The 19,358-nt window shown below is 41.2% G+C and overlaps 1 protein-coding gene across 5 annotated transcripts in view; it reads left to right on the top strand.

Annotated features, from left to right (window-relative positions):
* Positions 1 to 19,358, top strand: part of ERMP1 (endoplasmic reticulum metallopeptidase 1) — a 112,320-nt gene that overhangs the window by 24,387 nt on the left and 68,575 nt on the right. For 2 of the 5 annotated variants that reach the window (XR_002517739.2, XM_021927839.2), the window contains exons 1-4: positions 6,345 to 7,288; positions 8,944 to 9,245; positions 14,640 to 14,767; positions 15,855 to 15,960. Coding sequence is in view for 4 of the 5 variants with exons in the window: in XM_021927839.2 (XP_021783531.1) it covers positions 6,939 to 7,288; positions 8,944 to 9,245; positions 14,640 to 14,767; positions 15,855 to 15,960 (886 nt within the window). In the remaining variant the exon portion in view is untranslated. Of the gene's footprint in view, positions 1 to 6,342; positions 7,289 to 8,943; positions 9,246 to 14,639; positions 14,768 to 15,854; positions 15,961 to 19,358 lie in introns of those variants that run through there. The other 3 variants (XM_031654830.1, XM_021927841.2, XM_021927840.2) reach the window with 3 other exon arrangements.

Below are 19,358 nucleotides of genomic sequence, written 5' to 3'. Positions count from 1 at the left end.
TTCTGCTATGGATTGCTAATGTACCAAGTAGGTGGGTAGGACACAGGAAGATGATTTTTTTTAGCAAGTCCCCACATGATTCTCATATTACATGGTCCTCAGACCACACTTTGAGAGTTATTTGCCATTTTCCTACAAGATCCATTGTTGTCTCTTTTCTCCTTTGGGCATCTTGGAAAGCAGCAGCTGCACAGGCTATTTCAGGCCAGTAAAGACCTGAAGAAGGTCATGCAGCCCGAAGGCCAAGTGAAACCGTTCCAGGACACAGCCTGCAAGAGGGCTTCTGGGGTCTGCAGGAGGAGATAGCTACTTAGAGGGGGGGTTCAGGAAGAGCTGGGGGTCTCCAGGTGCGCACACCTAGATGTGCTGAGCTCTGGCAATGTAAACTCTCATTAATGTTTTAGTACACTAAAGCAATCGAGTTTCAGCATGGAGCAAATTCACATGAGTCAGTGACTCTCGTTCCCAAACTGCTGAGTCACCTCCTGTGTCCTAACTCACCTGCCCGTGCAGCCCAGTGAAGAAAGTCAAACAGAGCCCTGGGTGTGTGACCCTCAAATAAATCCCTAGAGACTTCTGGGTTCATGGGTTCTTCTCCTATGGTATGAGGAATGTGCTACGAAGGAGGGAAAAGTAAATTCAAAGTCCAAAGCCATTAAAAAGTATATGCACCAGTTCTTCTCCCAGGTCACAGGCTGAATTTAAAGAACAATGATTAAGTGAAAATTCTCTCAAGTTTTTTTTAAATTGGTTCAGCAATTGATTAATTACTGAATCTTGACCCTAAACTTTTTAGTCTAGGAATGTGCTTGAAGAACACAGGCTGGAGATCAGCTTTTTGACATTGCATTCCCCTCCTGGATCACATCCATGTTGGAATCAATTTATAAACTGCCTTCCTAAGGCTTAAAATGATGGTGATCTACAGACAAGTGCCTTCCTAGGCACAAGGTTGCTGGAGACTGACACCAGACTCATGGCTCTTAAAGGGAACACTGAACTCATGGCAGAGATGGTGGAAAACAGAGAAATGAATAGAGGGGGAAAATCACCCAGGGAAAACCACTGTTATTGCTTCAGTGTTCTTTCCTTTCATTTATTTACGATTCACTAGTATATTCTTATCTATTTCCATTTGGTATCTTTATTTTTTTTTATTTCTCTTAGTATTTATAATGTGAGCATTTCCCCCATGTTATTAAAGAGACTTTTGTAATGTTGTGTTTAATACTATATGACGTTCCGAACTCTGAATGTACTATAATTTATTTAACTTTTATTTTTATATGGTTAAGTCATTTCCATATATTTGATTTTTATAGATGAGCATCCTTTTGCATTTTTTGAAATCACACCTTTGATAGATGCCTACATGTGAAATTACTACGTCAAAAACCATGAATTCTTCTTTTTTTTTCTTGAGACAGGCTCTTGCCCCGTCGCCCTGGCTGGAGTGCAGTGGCGCTATGGCAGCCTTGACCTCCTGGACTCAAGCGATCCTCTCACCTCAGTCTCCCTAGTAGATGGGAGTATAGATGTGCACCACCACACCCAGCTAATTTTTTTTGGTATTTTTTGTAGAGATGGGGTCTTGCTGTGTTGCCCAGGCTGGTCTCAAACACCTGGACTCAAGCGATTCACCCACCTCGACCTCCCAAAGTGCTGGAGTTGTAGGCATGAGTCACTGCACCCTACCTGTGAATTCTTTTAAGGCTCCTGGTACATCTTACACAATTGCTTTCCAGAAAAGTGTTCTCAAAATGTATTCCTCCAGCATCACATAAAAATGCCTAGAAATTAAATGTTTGCCAGCAGTGCATATTATAATTTTAAAAAAATAGCTTTTTTTCTTTTTTTTGGAGATCAGTCTCATTCTGTAATCCAGGCTGGAGGGCAGTGCATGACCTTGGCTCACTGCAAGTCCTGGCCTATGTGCCTTTTGGAATGCCCTTTCTTGCCTCCCACGTCAGCCTCCCGAGTACGGTGTATGCCACCATGCTCAGCTAATATTTTTAGTAGAGATGGGGTTTTACCATGTTTCCCAGGCTGCTCTCGAATTCCTGGCCTCAAGTTATCTGCCTGTCTCAGCCTCCCAAAGTGCTGGGATTACAGGCTGAGCTACTGCGCCCAGTGAAAAAATGCTTTTTCAATGTGATAAAAATGGTACACATTTTCACATGCATTCCTTTGCTACTAAAAGTGAATGGTTTACGTATTTTTCTATTGAGGCATTGATATTTTTCTTACTGATTTTTGTGCACACATGCATATACACACACACACCTATATATATAGTGTATACACACACACACGAAGAGAGAGTGAGAGAGAATAATGTATATAACATATATTATCCCCTTTTTAAAAAATTTTTTTTGAAAATTATGTCCTCCATTTGTCATTTGACTTTTCATCTTTTTGGTGACTGTTTTTGATGTATAGAAGTTTTCAATTTTGTGTAGCCAATATGTGATTTTTCCCTTTATGGTATCTTCCATTTGTCTTTTGATTAAAGAGTCCTTGTACTTTTGCATCTTAATTATTATAAATATTTAATTACATTCATCTTATTTTTGTACTAGTTAAAAAGTTGTTGATATTTGATTCTGAATTCTACTTGAATATTGTATATGTATGTGGGTGGGTGTGTAATATGGTATGAGATTCTAATTTGATTTTTTTCCCCAAAAGAACCAATTGGCCAGGTGCAGTGGCACACCTATAGCACCAGCTACTTGGGAGGCTAAGGCAGGAGAATTGCTTGAGGTCAGGAGTTCAAGTCCAGCCTAGGCAACATAGTTAGACCCTGTCTCTAACAAAACAGAAAATAACCAATTATCTCAACCCCATTTGTTTCTGAAAGGCTTTTAAGATGAATATAGATTATTCCAAAATCAGAGAATCTCTTTTCTACTAAGCCATGGAAAAAAGGTAACCTGACATAGTGGCTTCAGCTAGCAGTGCAACCAGACTTGTTCTCTAACTTCTCTGTGCCCACCTAGCTACAGGGACCTAGCGAACAAAGGGGACCAGCCCAGAATTTGAGGGGGTGTTAAAAGTAGCATGCAGTTACCCTCTCCTTAGGCTCCAAGGCCGGTTAAGCTCATGGGGGTAGAAAAGCTCTGAAGATTTACAGATCAGGCCCATGTGCCTTTTGGAATGCCCTTTCTTGCCAGCACTGCCAGCTCCCAGGTTTCCTGGCTTGCTGGAGGTGATCCCTGGAGCTGACCATTGTCACCAGTTCCTGAATGTTCCATTTCAGCGCTTCAAAATTGGAAAAATCAATTGTCCAACAGCACCCTGAGGCCCAAGCTTTAGCCTTAAGGGATCTAAACAAACAAACAAACAAACAAAAACCCTAAAAAACTAATGGTGTACCCTGAACCTTTAAACAAAGCTGGTTCACTCTTATACCACCTCAGTGAACACAGAAAACCAAGCTGTCCGCAACAGCACCTGGCTACATTTAGCCATAAACTCTTCCACATTTGGAATCTTTGCACTTGGTTTTGTAATCTTTTGACTTGCTCTGCCTGTCAGCTTTTGACAACTGCTTTTGGCTCACTTCTCACCTCTTGGCTTGGTACCTCACCTGATTTGAATGTCACTGTAACATCATGTAAAAGGCATCCTTCTGCTAGCCTGAGCCTCAGAGAACTTCACCAGATGCACTGGTAGCCTCTCTTCCAAGGAAGAAAGTGCATAGGCTATGGTTTTCTTCTGTGGCAAATTGGCTATGGAATGACTTGTGGGGAAGACAGAAACTGGCAGTTCACCTGAATCCTGACAACTTATATGTCCTTCCATTTACCTTGGCCAAACTACTAGGAAATACTAAAAAGATGGCAAGACGGAAGGGACATGGGACATCTCTATGTCTGTCAGTCAGTTTGGCTCTTACTTTGTCATAAAGGGAGACACGAAAAAGTATAATTGCCTGCCAAGCCAGATGAGTTGACTCAACCCCACGATCAATAGCTCACCAGATGGGGCAGCCAAAACCTTTCACATTTATCTGTCCCTCATCCTTATCAGGGGTTTGATATGTGAGAACTAGAGCGTATTTTCCAATTCACTGTGGTCTACTTTCAACACAAATAAAATTGTAGATCAAACTGAACACTTCAAAGGCTAGGCATTATCAAAGTCTTTTATTAGCCTATGTGTTCTAGATGGAGTCACTGAGCTGCTCTGCCTGGGACGGAGACTCTGAGTGGTCTTATAAAACATCACCTAGAGCATGACCTTTCACTGCTCAAAACCACCCCAAAGTCCTCACTGGGGCCAGGAGGCCCTCCTTGCACTGGCTCCTACCCACTTCTGTCACCTCACATCTACCAGGGCTCCTGGCTCAGTCTGCTTTAGTGCATGCCTTATTCAGTGTTGCCTCTGAACATCCCAGCCCACTTTCCTCTGCTGGAACATTCTCTCCGCAGGCATATGTGGCCCTGTTCCTCACTTCATTCAGGTCACCTCAAATGTCATCTTCTCAGGGAGACTGTGAGACCATCTCTGATCACCCTAATAAAACAGCAGCTTCTGTCACTCTCAATTTCCCTGCTTTATTTTTCTTTATGGCACTTAACTCTCTGACATTTTACACACACACCCACACACACACACGCGCGCGCGCGTTTATTGTCTCTGTTAGAATATAAGTTCTCTGAAGGTAGAAACATCGATTTGTTCTTTTCTCTGTTTCTCCACCTTCATCAGTATCTGACACAAGTGGATATCCAACAACTGATAGCTAAAAATATTCAAATGTGAATACCGTAGACTATACAAGTCTAAAGAAAAACGGCCTTTCAGGAACTCAACTGTAACTTAACTTCCACCACCTAGAGCTCTATGATTATCACGATAGGAAAGCAGCTTTTAATCTAATCTACAAAGAATTGCATGAGAAGGAAAACTCTGAAAAATAGTTTTTAATGAGAATCTTATGTGAGGATCTTTCAGACACACACACACATCCATCCATCTATCTATCTATCTATCTATCTATCTATCTATCTATCTATCTATCTAATCCTCACTGAAGCCCCTTAAGGCAGGTATCATCTGCATTACCACAGAAAAATACAGGTGGACTCTGTGAGATTGTAACTTGAATAATGCCATGTATACTAAAGGTACCAGATCCAGGAACTCAGATCTACCCGTCCCCAACAGCCAGGCATTTCCCTATTATGGTACCATGGGATATTGTCAGATATGTGTGTATGTGTGTATGTGTGTATATATATATATATGTGTGTGTGTTCTTTAAAAAAAAAATATATATATATATTTATGACCATGGGCTAGGCTCTTATCCAGAGCTAAGCACTATGGATACAGTGATGATTAAATAAGATAGACACTGTCTTTAGTCTCATAGTGCTTACAGACTGAAAGGGATCTTATAGAGCTAAAATTATGCTGCTGCCACAAAAGTGTTATATTTTCATTTTTCCATTCACTCAAGAAATATCTATCGACTACATACTATGTGTCATGCTTTGTGTTAAGAGCAAGGAATAAAATGGTGAGTAAAACCAGATCTGATTCCTGCCTTTGTGGAGCTTACAGTCTAATGAGGGAGATATGAAATAATCACATGCATACATGGTGCTGTGAGAGCCTACAAATAGGAGAAGCAAGCTAAATTAAATGAGATTCTCGCTTGAGGAAGTACTACTTAATCTGAGATTTAAAGGATAATTAGGAGTTAAAAAGACAATGAGGAGAGGGAAGAACACTCCAGGTAATTCAAACGGCATGTGAGAAGATCTCATTGTAGAAGGAAAGATGTGCGTAGAAAGTCTTTGAAAGAGGCCAGTGTGGCTGGAGAGCTGGAAATAAGAAGAATTCTGGTGTCAGAGGAGCCTGAGAGGTGGGCAGGAGCAGGCCCATAGGGCATTGTATGAAATCTGACATATGTGCTTAGTCAAAATCTGGCAGTGTGCTCTCCCAGTTGGTCTCTAGGTTAATGGTCACGCTAATGTAGCAACTCCAAGCTGGGGACAAAAAACCTTGGAACAGCGAGGCTCATGGTACCAGCAAGCGGGAAGAAGACTAGATAATCACTAGGATCTGTACTGAAACCAAGGCTCTGCTGCTTAACTGCCTCAAGGAGTGGTCAAGGGAAGAATAGCTTTTCAGAACCTTCAGTTGCAGAGTGCTAATATAATAGTGGAATAGAATGCTGTTTTGGGAGCCCATGAAATTAGATTTACATTCTTCATCTGTTATCTCTACGTTTCTCAGGTATTAGATGGGAACAAAAATATTTCCTTTTAAGTGTTGTTAAAGATAATTAAATGAGATAATGTGTTAAAGGACTTGGCCTAGCGCTTAGCTCATAGCAGGTATTCAATAAATAATAGCCATTATTTTTCTTTATTTGTTAAATGGAGACAGTAATAGCACAGATTAAGTTGCTGAGTTATGAAGAGCTGATTAGATTACGCATGTGAAAGCAATAGGCCGGGCCTCCTCTGCGTAGTCTTATTTCTAATTTTAAGAGCCAGGAACCCACTTTGCTGGAGCCTGATGTTCTAATAATTCCTTCCTTACGAAAGCCAGGCCATTGCTTTTTTCATCTGCCTGGTGCACCGTAAGAGCCTTGTGTGTTCTTTCAAAAGCGATTTCTCATTTTTCTCGTTTTGGGTTTTTAGGTGTCTTTCCAGTTGGCAATCTCCGTCCTACAGAGGGCTGGAAAAGCCCTGCGCGAGACGGCATATCCACCACCCGCTGCTGGGTCGGCCCGGCAGCTGTGCCCACCCGAGAACGGCCAAAGAAGCTGGGTCTTGGCGCGGCGGGACGGGCCAATCAGAAGAAGTTTGGCCCTCTGCAGTTTCCGTCCGCTCACTAGGAGGCGCTGCGGCGGCGGCGGCGGCGGCGGCGGCGGCGGCGGGCTGGGGCTGTTGGGCTGGCAGCTGAGGCTCGTGGCCATGGAGTGGGGTTCTGAGTCGGCGGCTGTGAGGCGGCACCGCGTCGGAGGAGAGCGTCGGGACGGACCGGCGGCCGCGCCACCGCCGGAGAGGGAGGCCCGAGCGCAGGAGCCCCTGGTGGATGGGTGCGGCGGCGGCGGCGGCGGCGGCGGGAGGACGCGGAAGAGGAGCCTGGGGGGTAGCGGCGGCGCGAGCCGGGGCGCAGGGACCGGGCTGTCTGAGGCGCGCGCCGCGCTGGGGCTCGCGCTCTACTTGCTCGCGCTGCGGACGTTGGTGCAGCTCTCGCTGCAGCAGCTCGTGCTCCGCGGGGCCGCTGGACACCACGGGGAGTTCGACGCCCTCCAAGCCAGGTAGCGGCCGCTCCCGCCTGGCACGGCCCGCGCGTCAGTTTGTGGCTCCTGCCCAGGCCCCGGGGCACCGCACCTGTGTGCACCCGCCACTGCCGGACCGCGGGGACTCGCTGACCCCTCCCAGGCTGCACGTGGGGTGGGGGGGCCCCTGCTTCTCCTTCTTCTGGGGTCTGAGTTGGCGGGACTTGGGGCTTGCCTGTCCCCCGTTTAGCTCGCGGTGCAGATTGGGGTTGCCAGGTAGATGGAACCTGCTTTCTACTGTCTGCCCTTCGTGCAGATGGTTGGTTGTGAGTCGTCTCCCCATATTCTGGAACAGCTTCCACTTTTTACCTTGCTTAGCCCTTCTGCTTTCCAAATGGAAATTTGTGTACCTAGACTGTTTTATAAATTCGCTTTGGGGGCGGGGAGTGTTGGAAGGCGCTAGTGCACTGTTCTAATTTTCTGAGGGTTACAGCCCCCAAATCCGAAAGCTATAGAGACTCTTTCTGGAACACCACCCAGTCAAAATTTGGTATGCAGTCTGAGAAATTCTCAGATTCCTGCAGTTTGTCTTTAGGCCCCTTGGATTAGTGACCGTGTAAGGTTTGACTTTTTTTTTTTTTTAAGACTTTTAAGAATGCCACGAAAGGTGATTAAGTCAAATATGTTGTAACCCAGGTGTGTCACAGCTCATGAAATGTTAAGCTGGTGTAAAGTTTTCAACAGCTACTGTATTCTAAAAAGTTTTTCCTAGAATGCAAAGTGTTGCAAGCTTATTAAGGACTTTCTGAAACGCTGCCCATCCCCACCCCCAGCTTTCCCCATTTGGAATGCAGTGAAAAGACAAAAGTTTTGTTTTCATTAGGGGTACAGTTGGTTTTGGTCTGAACTGAAGTTATTAGACCTTGAGTCTAATAACTAGGAGGAGCTCGGAGGGCTGGGTCCATCAAAAGTTTGTTTTTTTTTTTCCCCCTTATTTAACCTCTTGATTATATTTGCTCATTGGTTTCTGCTACTTAAAGTCATTAACCCAGGATCTATAACCTTCAGGTGTGTGCGCTGTGAAGTTATAGTCTCTCCTGCTTAGTCTTCGGCTTTTTGTTGTTGTTGTTGTTGTTTTGAGACAGGGTCTGGCTCTGTCGCCCAGGCTGGAGTACAGTGGCTCCATCTCCCAGGCTCAAGCAGTACTCCCATCTTAGCCTCCTGAGTAGCTGGGACTACAGGCGGATAGTAGTCTACATCTGGCTACTTTTTGTATTTTTGGAAGAGATAGGGTTTCACTGTGTTGCCCAGGCTGGTTTCAAACTCCTGAGCTCAAGCAATACACCGGCCTCAGCCTCCTAAAGTCCTGGGATTACAGGCGTGAGCCATGTGCTTGACCAGTGGTCACACGTTTTGAATACATCCCTAGTCTTTGTATTGGTTTGATATGGGGAGAAGTTGGGACTGGGATGGTGGAGAAAACTGAAGGGGTCACCTCGTGGGAGGCAAAAATAAAATCATGGAACTTTATAAGTGATGTTCACTTGGTGTCTGAAATAATGAAAGGCAGTCCTTTTTATAAAAGTCAAAAAACTAAGCTTTTTTGGGGAGGAAGTGGTGTGTAGTGGAAAAGTTATCCATGCTAAGTGTCAATTTTAACTACAAACCTTTGTTATTCTTTTGGTCACTTCCAGGGATTATCTTGAACACATAACCTCCATTGGCCCCAGGACTACAGGAAGTCCAGAAAATGAAATTCTGACAGTGCACTACCTTTTGGAACAGATTAAACTGATTGAAGTGCAAAGCAACAGGCTTCATAAGATTTCAGTAGATGTACAACGGCCCACAGGCTCTTTTAGCATTGATTTCTTGGGAGGTTTTACAAGCTATTATGACAACATCACCAATGTTGTGGTAAAGCTGGAACCCAGAGATGGAGCCCAGCATGCTGTCTTGGCTAATTGTCATTTTGACTCAGTAGCAAACTCACCAGGTATGTACCTGTTTTTTAGTCATTTGGAAGTTGTCACAGCCCCGAAAGTTTTATTAACATAACCCCAAGCTACTTGGGCAATTGTGGTGACCATTTTGGGCAAACCTTTTTTCTTTGTGATGGAAAGCAGGATAATTAGGATAGTATCATTTAGTTTAGAATCTAACCATTCTGTCTTCTCTTAAGTGCTTTATTAATACTGTTTTTTGGCATTAATGCCAGCAGCCCAGTGACAAGACTTGGAATGTTTCTGGTAGACTGAAGCAGTTTTCTCGGTGTTACCAGACAGTGTGTGTGTCCTTGTGTCCTGGAGTTAGGTTCTGACACTTAAAAAGTGTTTTACTCAGCTGGATGTTATACTAGGCTTTGGGGATACCAGATAAGGACAGTCACTGCCTTCGAGGGATGCTCCATGGTTTTAGAGCAGGGGTGTCCAATCTTTTGGCTGCTCTGGGCCACACTGGAAGAAGAATTGTCATAGGCCACACATAATGTACACTAGTGATGGCTGATGAGCTTTAAAAAAAAAAAACAAAAAACACAAAAAAACAAAAACAAACCTCATGTTTTAAGAAAGTTTACAAATTTGTATTGGACTGCATTCAAAGCTGTCCTGGGCTGCGGGTTGGCAGATATCTCTTCTAGCAGATTCTGTTGACCTATAAAGTGAGAATTTTGGTCCACTGAGGGTGCCATACTGTTAAAGTATCTAATTAATGTGTAAATCTTTCTCTGAAAATAATTTGGCAAAATAGAATACTTGCATTTCGGACAGTGCCTGACACAGCAAATGTTTGTCAAATGAATGGGAATCCCCTAAATTGAACTTCCATTTATTAAAATATTTATTCTTCAGAAAATTGTATTCAGTGGTTAAAGAGATTGTAAATAGGAATAGAAAATAGCATTTACAATGGCATAACATTTTAGTGGTAGATGAGACCTGAAATGGTATCTGGCTCAACTCCCTCATTTGACACAGGAGTAAATTTAGCTGGTCATCACTGATCAGAGACAAAACTAGGATAAGATGCTGGATTTCCTGGCCAGTCAGTTCTTTCAGCTACATTTGAAAGGAAAAAGAATATTAGAGTGTGATTAATATTCCCTTTTGCAAACTGCTTAACTTCTTAGTTTCTCATCTGTGTAATGGAGAAAATAATAGTACTTTCCTAATAGTGTTGCTTAGAGGATTAAATTTAAGTAAAACACTGAAATAGTACCTGGCATGGAAAGTGTTTTTTAAAAGTTTCTATTAACTCTTATGTAATATTAACACTTCTGGATTGCTTGAACTTACAGCAGGCCAAATTTGAACATCTAGAGTTATACAAAATGTAAGTAAAATTTATTTGCTTGATAAAATGATTCATATTAGAATATATTTAGAAAGCTTGACAATTGCATTTGTAATGTAACTTGCATTTTCAAAAATCAGTATACACACATTTGTTAAATAAGCCAGTAGTGCCTTCGTGTGCTGCTGAGGTAACCAGTGGTTTAGTGGTTTTTTTTTTTTTTGGGTGGGGGGGCCAAGTCTTACTCTGTTGCCAGGCTGGCATACAGTGGCATAATCTTGGCTTACTACATCCTCTGCTTCCTGGGTTCAAGTGAATCTCCTGCCGTGCCACCACACTCGGCTGATTTTTTTGTATTTTTGGCAGCGACAGGGTTTCACCGTGTTGGCCAGGCCGGTCTTGGACTCCTGACTTCAAGTGATCCGCCCGCCTCAGTCTCCCAAAGTGCTGAGATTATAGGTGTGAGCCACCGTGCCCTGCCACCAGTAGTTTTTTAATGTCCATTTCAAAGTAGTAATAAATGTCACTCTTTGCCCACTATTACGATGCTTAAATTCTGAGAAGGGGCAAATAAACACCATAGTTGCTTAAGAACATTATATACGAAGGCTGTATATATAAGAATTAGAAGGAAATGTAGGGACAAAAGAAAACAGTTTCCCCTCTACCCTTCATAGTTCTTAGCTGAGTGGACCCCTGTAATAAAAGACAAGCTAAAAAGAGAAAAACCAAACAGAAGTTTATTAACACATGAACTTCATGTACATGGGAGATACTCAAGGAAAATGAGTAAATCTCAAAGAGGTGGCTTAGAAATCTGGCTTATGTAGCATCTTCAGCAAAACAATACGTTTTTAGAGAAGTGACAAAAGATAGGAAAAGGACCTTGAGTCTCGAGGGGTGGCAAATTGTAGGAAGGCAAATAAATGGTAGATAAAGGTTAGTTAGTAAAGTGTTACATAGATTCCTTTTGTGCTGTCACCAGGCCACCAAAAGTTTACAGTTATCATTTGTGATCAACCTTTGTACTTCCTGGTGGAGAGGGGAAATGGGGACACGTTGGTAAATTTATATTCTGCTTTTAGGCAAACAAGGGGAGGGCAGAGAGCTTTTTTGTGTAGTACCTACTTCTCAGTTGCCTTCAGCTCAAAATAATCCATATGTCAAAATGACATATTTTGGAGTGCATATTCAGTTACTCTTTACAAACATAGTGCCAAATGTTGCAAATTGTGTATGTGGAGTCTAACAATTAAAGGCCAGCATTTTTGTCACTTTTTATTATTACTTTTTAAATAATAGAGACAAGTTCTCACTTTGTTGCCCAGGCTTGTCTTGAACTCCTTAAGTGATCATTCTGCGTCATCCTCCCAAAGTGCTGGGATTACAGGTGGGAGCCACTGTGCCTGGCCTACGACCTACACTTATTTATTTATTTATTTATTTATTTATTTATTTATTTTTGAGGTGGAATCTTGCTCCGTCGCCCAGGCTGGAATGCAGTGGCGCGATCTCAGCTCACTGCAAGCTGTGCCTCCCGGGTTCACACCATTCTCCTGCCTCAGCCTCCCGAGTAACTGGGACTACAGGCAGCTGCTACCATGCCTTGCTAATTCTTTGTTAGTAGAGACAGGGTTTCACCACGTTAGCCAGAATGGTCTCAATCTGCTGACCTTGTGATCCGCCTGTCTTGGCCTCCCAAAGTGCTGAGATTATAGGCGTGAACCATCGCGCCTGGCCCTAGAACCCACTTTTAACTAAAATTTTATAGGAATACCCTTAGCAACAATCTCAAGGAAATTTCTGTCAATAATAAATTGTTAAAAATAGTGTTTCACACATTCATCAAATAGACCAAGCTTTTCCAACCTGCACTCCTGGGTAGCTTTGAATGTGGCCCAATACAAATTCATAAAGTTTCTCAAAACATGAGATTTTTTTGCAATTTTTATTTTATTTTATTTTTTAACTCATCAGATTGTTAGTGTTAGTGTATTTCATATGTGGCCCAAGACAATTCTTCCCTTAATGTGGCCCATGGAAGCCAAAAGATTGGACACCCCTGAAATAGACTATCACCTAAATCCTTTTAGTGGATGGCCTAACTGAAGCACTTCTTTTTTCTTTTTAAGTTCTCATCTGTGTATATAGGACTCAGGAGTTGATACCAGTTAGGAGTAATGTTATCCACAGAAAAGCCTTAATTATCTTCTTGAGTTTGCTGTGTGGTTCCAGGTCGTTGGTAGAAGAGGCGTTGAGTTATTTTGGGGGTGGCTTCAATTTCAAGGTTAATTCTAAATGGAAAGGGATGTCAGTTAACCACCTAGCCCTTATAGATACTGTCCTCTTAACTTTCCTTCCCTTTTTTAAAGATATTTGACCCTTCTGTAGTTCTATTCTAACACACCAGAACCATTAAAATAAGGGAAGCTGAATGGACAGTTTAACTTTTTAATCAACCCTGTATAGATACCTTTTAATTTCCCATTCTCTCTTTTTGAATAAAGAAACATTTTATTGTTTGCTTTCTATTTTTAAAGTAACTCACAGTGTCAAATTTACAAAAAGAGTTTATTTCATTAGGTTTTTGAAAGGTGACACTTTTTGCTAATAGCAACATTTTCTATTAGTAATTAAATGATTATTACTTTGTTTCACTTCGATTGAAATACAAACCAGTAATTACCACCAAGACAAGTATGGTTAATAGATAGTTTCTTCTTAAGTAGGAATGGGGTCTGGAATTTAATAGAGCCCAAACAAGCATTTTAATTTTAGCTAGCTACAGAGCCTTCCTCAGATTTGCAAAGAGTAGGAAAAATGAACATTGAATGCCTACCAGGTGCTAGGCACAGGGCATTATCTTGTGTGACTCTTACAACAAACCTGTGAGGTAGGTATCATTAGCTTGCTCTTTAAACCAGGAGATGGTGGAGAAAAGTGACAGAGCTCAAATTTACTTCCAAGTCTTTCTTGCTCTCAAATCCACGCCAAACTCTTTGGCACCCTGCTTCAAATGTGTAAACCCAGAAATGTTATTGCCTGAGTTACGTTAGCGCTTATTTACTTTGATTACTCTTTTAAGTTTTTTGTTATGGAAAGTTTCAAATATATTCAAAAGCAGAATTGTTTAATGAACTCCAGTGTACGTATCTCCCAGCTTCAGCAGTCTGATCTTGTTTCTTTCCTACCACTACCCTCCCAACTTCTTGATTATTTTGAAGCAGATCTTAGCTATATCAGTTCCTCTCTAAAAGTATTTCACTGTGTATTGCTGGAAGATAAGGGCCCTTTTTGATACCACCAATTGCCTCACCTAAAAAAAAACCTAACAGTAATTCCTTGGTATCATCAAATATCCAATGACTTCCTTTAACTGTCTCTTACAGTGCTTTAAAAAAGCAAGACAGTTAAGTCATCTTTGTAGTTACTTTTGATTAACATAAAGTTTATGAATCAAGAAAAGGTTCAGAGATTGAACTGAGTGTGTGTTCTGGGACCTAGGATACTACTTAGGTCATTAGTCTCCTTTCCTTTGTCTTATTAGATTAGGTATCTTCTTTTTACTTTTCCATCACATAATCCCGTTGGAGAAACCTTAAAGGAATGTTACACCGTCCACAGTGACCTCTCTGTGCAGCTTTTATGGTTTTGTCAGGAAAACAAGCAAGAAAGGAGTGGTTACAGTGGGAGATGAAGCAGGAAGCTGTGAGCACCAGAAGTGAGACTATTACAGAGATTATGGAATACGAGTAAAGAATAGAACAGATTTCCTTGGTTTGCTGAGAATACTAGTTTCCAGTATGACTTTAGGTCCCCTCAGGTTGCTTTATTTAGCAGACACTAATTGAGTGACTCTGGTGGGTCAGGCATGGTTGTAGGTGTTGAGAGTAAGTTAGTGAGCAAACCAGACAAAGATCCCTTCATGGAACTTACTGCTGGTGGGTATAATTGTCCTGATGATGACGGAGCTATGCTTCTGGTCATGCAGCTATTGTGATGCTTCTCTGGGGAGAAAGCTCCATTCCTAGTCCTAATGGGTCATTCTGTAAACATTTTAAAATCTGAGCAGCAAATTTGTTTTTCTGATTTGAAGGTGCCAGTGATGATGCAGTTAGCTGCTCAGTGATGCTGGAAGTCCTTCGCGTCTTGTCAACATCTTCAGAAGCCTTGCATCATGCTGTCATATTTCTCTTTAATGGTGCTGAGGAAAATGTCTTGCAAGTGAGATTTTACTGTTTTAAATATTAGGCTTGAATAAGGATGAGATTAATAATAATAGCTAACACATAAATGCATTTTTTATGACTCCTGTGGGTAGTATAAAATGATATGCAGAAAAATACTATATGAGCAGTACTTTAAAAAAATCACAACCACGTATGTAGAGATGTTTACTATTTGGAAAACTCCACTCAGCAGATTATTGTGGCAGGATTTAATTGACAGAAGGGCTCTTGGTGGCATAATTACTCTCCTCAGGTTTTCTTTGACATTGAAGTTTCAGAGATATTTTGAGACAGGCACAAATAAATGCCCAGCCATATGGATCGTCTCTTCTCCTGTTCTTTTTTTTTCTTTCTTTTTAAAAAGAGATGGGGGCCAGGCACGCTGGCTCATGCCTATAATCCCAGCACTTTGCGGGGCCGAGGCAGACAGATCACGAGGTCAGGAGTTTGGGACCAGCCTGGCCAACATGGTGAAACCTCGTCTCTACTAAAATTACAAAAATTAGCCAGGCATGGTGGTGGGTGCCTGTAATCCCCGCTATTCGGGAGGTTGAGGCAGGAGAATCGTTTGAACCTGGGAGAGGTGGAGGTTGCAGTGATCTGAGATCGCGCCATTGTGCTCCAGCCTGGGCCACAGGCTCCATCTCAAAAACGAACAAACAAAAAAACAAAAAAAGAGGGGGGTCTCACTATGTTGCCCAGGCTGGTCTCGAACTCCTGAGCTTGGGTGATTTTCCCCCCTTGGCCTCCCAAAGTTTTGGGATTATAGGCGTGAGCCACCGTGTCTGGCCCTCCGTGCCTTTTCTTTTGCACAGCCTTGTACTTACCAGGGATGTTGTTTGGCACCGTTAATGGTAAACAGGCTGCCTTCTGTGATGGGTGACTTTCTGAACCCTGATGTGCATGGCCCTTATGCATAGGAAAAGAAGCAGAAGATGTCTTTGGATACTGCCTTTGAAGAGCAATTATTTTGTTTTCATATTCCTTACCTCATCAGAATAGTCTCTCTATGCTTAAGCAAAATCAAGACTGATAATTTAAGATTGTTTAACAAATATTTGTTTTCTTTCCTTCTCATTAAGGCCAGTCATGGTTTCATTACTCAGCACCCCTGGGCTAGCTTGATTCGCGCATTCATTAACCTGGAGGCAGCAGGTGTAGGAGGGAAAGAACTTGTATTCCAAACAGGTATGTGAGACTGTGCGTTTTATATTTTAATGCAATTCTAGTTTTTATGAAAGTAGAAAGTTTTTGATTATAAGTAATCTCTTCAATAAACGGTATGTTGAATGAGCATTCTTTTTAAAGCATGAGGTGGTGTTAGCTTGTCTTTGTTAAAAATTTTGAACAAAATAATATAGCATCTGACGCTTGTATAGTGCTTATTATATTCCAGGCATTCAAACCATTTCATATATATTAAGTCCTTGAATCCTCCAAACAACATGTGAGATAAGTACTGTTACTTCCATTTTAGAGATGAAACTGAGTCCAGAGAGATTATAACTTGCCTAAGGTTTCACAGTTGTTTAATGGCAGAGTGTGATTTGAACCTAGACAGTCCAGGTCAGGGGACTTTGTTCTTAATCTCTAACTGGATTGTTATATAGGTAGTGAACTTTTAGCCATTATGAGTGGTTATGATATAAATAATTTTAAGTGTCAATCATTTCATGAGTTAAAATGAGAAAATTTACCCGTAGTTTAATAGGTTTAAATGTATCATTGATTTAATGGAATGTAAAAAAAAATTAGTAATATTTAATCAGCCAGAATAATTTTTATTTTATTTTATTTTTTTAGAGACAGAGCCATGCTCTGTCACCCAGGCTCGAGTGTACTGGTGCCATCATGCAGGCTTGACCTCCCAGGTTCAAATTTTCTCCTGTCTCAGCTTCGTGAGTTGCTGGGACTACACGTGCTTGCTATCACGCCTGGCTAATTTAAAAATTTTTTTGTAGAGACAGGCTCCCATTATGTTTCCCAGGCTGGTCTCAAACTCCTGGGCCCAAGTGGTCCTCCTGCCTTGGCCTCCCAAAGTGCTGGGATTACAAGCGTGAACCATCATGTCTGGCCCAGAGAAATAGCTTTAGTTTTATGATTAAACTTTTCTAAGGTTATCAACGTAGCCCATTTGTGTCTAGTGTTTCATTATTGGAACGCTAAGCATGTGGGAGATATTTATATCCTACTACTCAAGCCTCATTGCCAAGGTCTGATTTTTCATACATGCAAAAATTTAAAAAATTGCAACCTCAGGCATAAATGGGTTTTAATTGTCTTTATTAACAAAATTCAGAGCTCATGGATTTGTTTAGACAGGGCATACTAAAATTTGACATTGGAAGTTCCATTCCGTTTCGCTGCCCTGTTAGAAATTTGGGTAATGCATTTTATCCAGAGATGTAGCATTTCCTAGATGTTTTAGTATTGAAGAGTGTGTTGTGTGCTGAGATGGGCTAGGGGAAGTGAGATGATGTGGGAACTTGTTTTGTAGCACCCTTTTAAGACCTTACTTTATTTAAATTATGAAACTATGCTAAGTATGTCTTCATACCTAAACAATACTGTATTTTAATAGTCTCCATCAAACTTATTTTAAACTTTTATCTTTCAAAATGTTTGTATATTTTACTTTAGCTAAGCGTTTGAGTTTCTCAAGGTCATAATGTTAGAAGCAGCAAGGTTTTCTTTTCAGTTCTCAAATCTTTCTGCTTTATTCTTACTCTTTAATGAGAAGAAGCTGCGATCTCATATCTACAGAAGTAAGTAGATACATTATCGAGATATATATATATATATATATATTTTTTTTTTTTTTTTTTTTTGAAGCAGGGTCTCACTGTCGCCCAGGCTGGAGTGCAGTGGTATGATCTCAGCTCACTGCAACCTCCGCCTTGAGGGCTCAAGACATCCTCCCAGCTCAGCTTCTGGAGTAGCTAGGATACAGGCATATACCACCGTGCCCGGCTAATTTCCTTTTTTTGTAGAGATGGGGTTTGGCCATGTTGCCCAGGCTGGTCTCAAACTCCTGAGCTCAAGCAGTCTTCCTGCTTCGGCCTCCCAAAAGTGCTGGGATTACAGGCATGAGCCACCACACCCAGCCTCTTTCTATTTCTTGGATGTCAGTCTGGATAGGAGGAACACATACATGTTACAACCACCAGATCAAAAAGCAGCAAAAGAAAATTCTGTAAGCAGAGAGGACACTCAGTCTTTCTTTCCTCTTGTGAAAAATGTCAGGGCTCCATGTAAGCAGGAGTGTGTCTGTTTATTTTCCATGTTGAAGTACACTATGTGGTAAGTGCCTTCATCTCCATGCTTTTAATTTATTAGCACAGCACCTTGCCCTACACTCCCCCTATCCAGAGAAAAAACAGCCTTGTGGTTTAATCTGTACCCTTCCTAGATTTTTTTCTATGTACATATATATTAATGCATAAGTATTTTATGCACATATGTTAACATATTTTACATATGTGTAGTCCGGAGACGTTAAAACACACCAAGGGCTATTCAGGTCCAGACTGACTAACATTACTTATTTACATTTATTAAGTACTCATTTTTGGTAGGCCTGGGCGGCCCAGAGTCCTTACTCTTTTTATTAAATGTATATGGTTTTAGACAAAAATTCTGCAGCTGCATAAATTCTAAAAATAATTATGTTATCTGAAAGGGCGTAAACAAACTGTTGATAATGATCCTAGCTAGATGGTGAGCAGTTGCTGGTAGAACTGTACTCCATTTAGATTAACAATCTGAAGTACATTACACTAAGTAAAAAAACCCAGACACAACCAACCATGTATTGTGTGATTACGTTTATATGGAATGTCTACAACATTTCATATAATGTTGGACTAGGTTAAAGGTAAAACAACAGTTTAAATTCTCTGTTGCTTCATGAATTTAAGACCAGAATTGATTATCATTAATGCATTACTTTTTATAATTTTATGTATTTAAATTTTTGAAATGTATATGATCACTTTAATAAAGTAAAAAACAGATTTATGACTGGTTAGTATAAACATAAAATTTAAATGTTTTACTTGTTCTGAAATCCTCATGTTTCAAAATTAATTTTTTTTGGGGGGGATGTCCTACAAAAGATTGGAAGAGATTATTTCCCTCTGTACTCTGAATTTTTACATGACTTTTTTTCCCCCTCTACGTTTTGGAGCTCATTACTATGGCTAAACTGCATACCTGAAAGCTTTCTGGGTGCTTTCTGACATTCTAATACCTTTCCCAGCATCTCTCTCACTTTTAATGCCACTGCCTACAGAAGACTACCTTTCTTGTGGGCAGGGCTTTCAAAAAGCTAGTTAGTGTTATTTTCATGTTTGACTAAAAGAGGATAAAGGCCCTCCTGGGTTTGGAGTTGTGATTGAGAGTATATGCCAGATTGTGCTGTCCTCAGCTTTTTAAACCGTACTTCTTTTTCTTTGTGATAGTATTTGTCCTGCCCTGGAAACTTTTTGGTTAAAACAGTTTGTGCACTAGAACTCCATTGTCACTTCTGAGAGCGACATTCATTTGGGGAGTTTTTAGTGACTAGAATAATCATTACTACCTAATTT

The sequence above is a fragment of the Papio anubis genome, chromosome 13 (assembly GCF_008728515.1).
Source record: "Papio anubis isolate 15944 chromosome 13, Panubis1.0, whole genome shotgun sequence".
NCBI lineage: Eukaryota > Metazoa > Chordata > Mammalia > Primates > Cercopithecidae > Papio > Papio anubis.
Note: the sequence above shows the minus strand (reverse complement) of the source record. Positions and strands in the feature narration are given on the sequence as shown.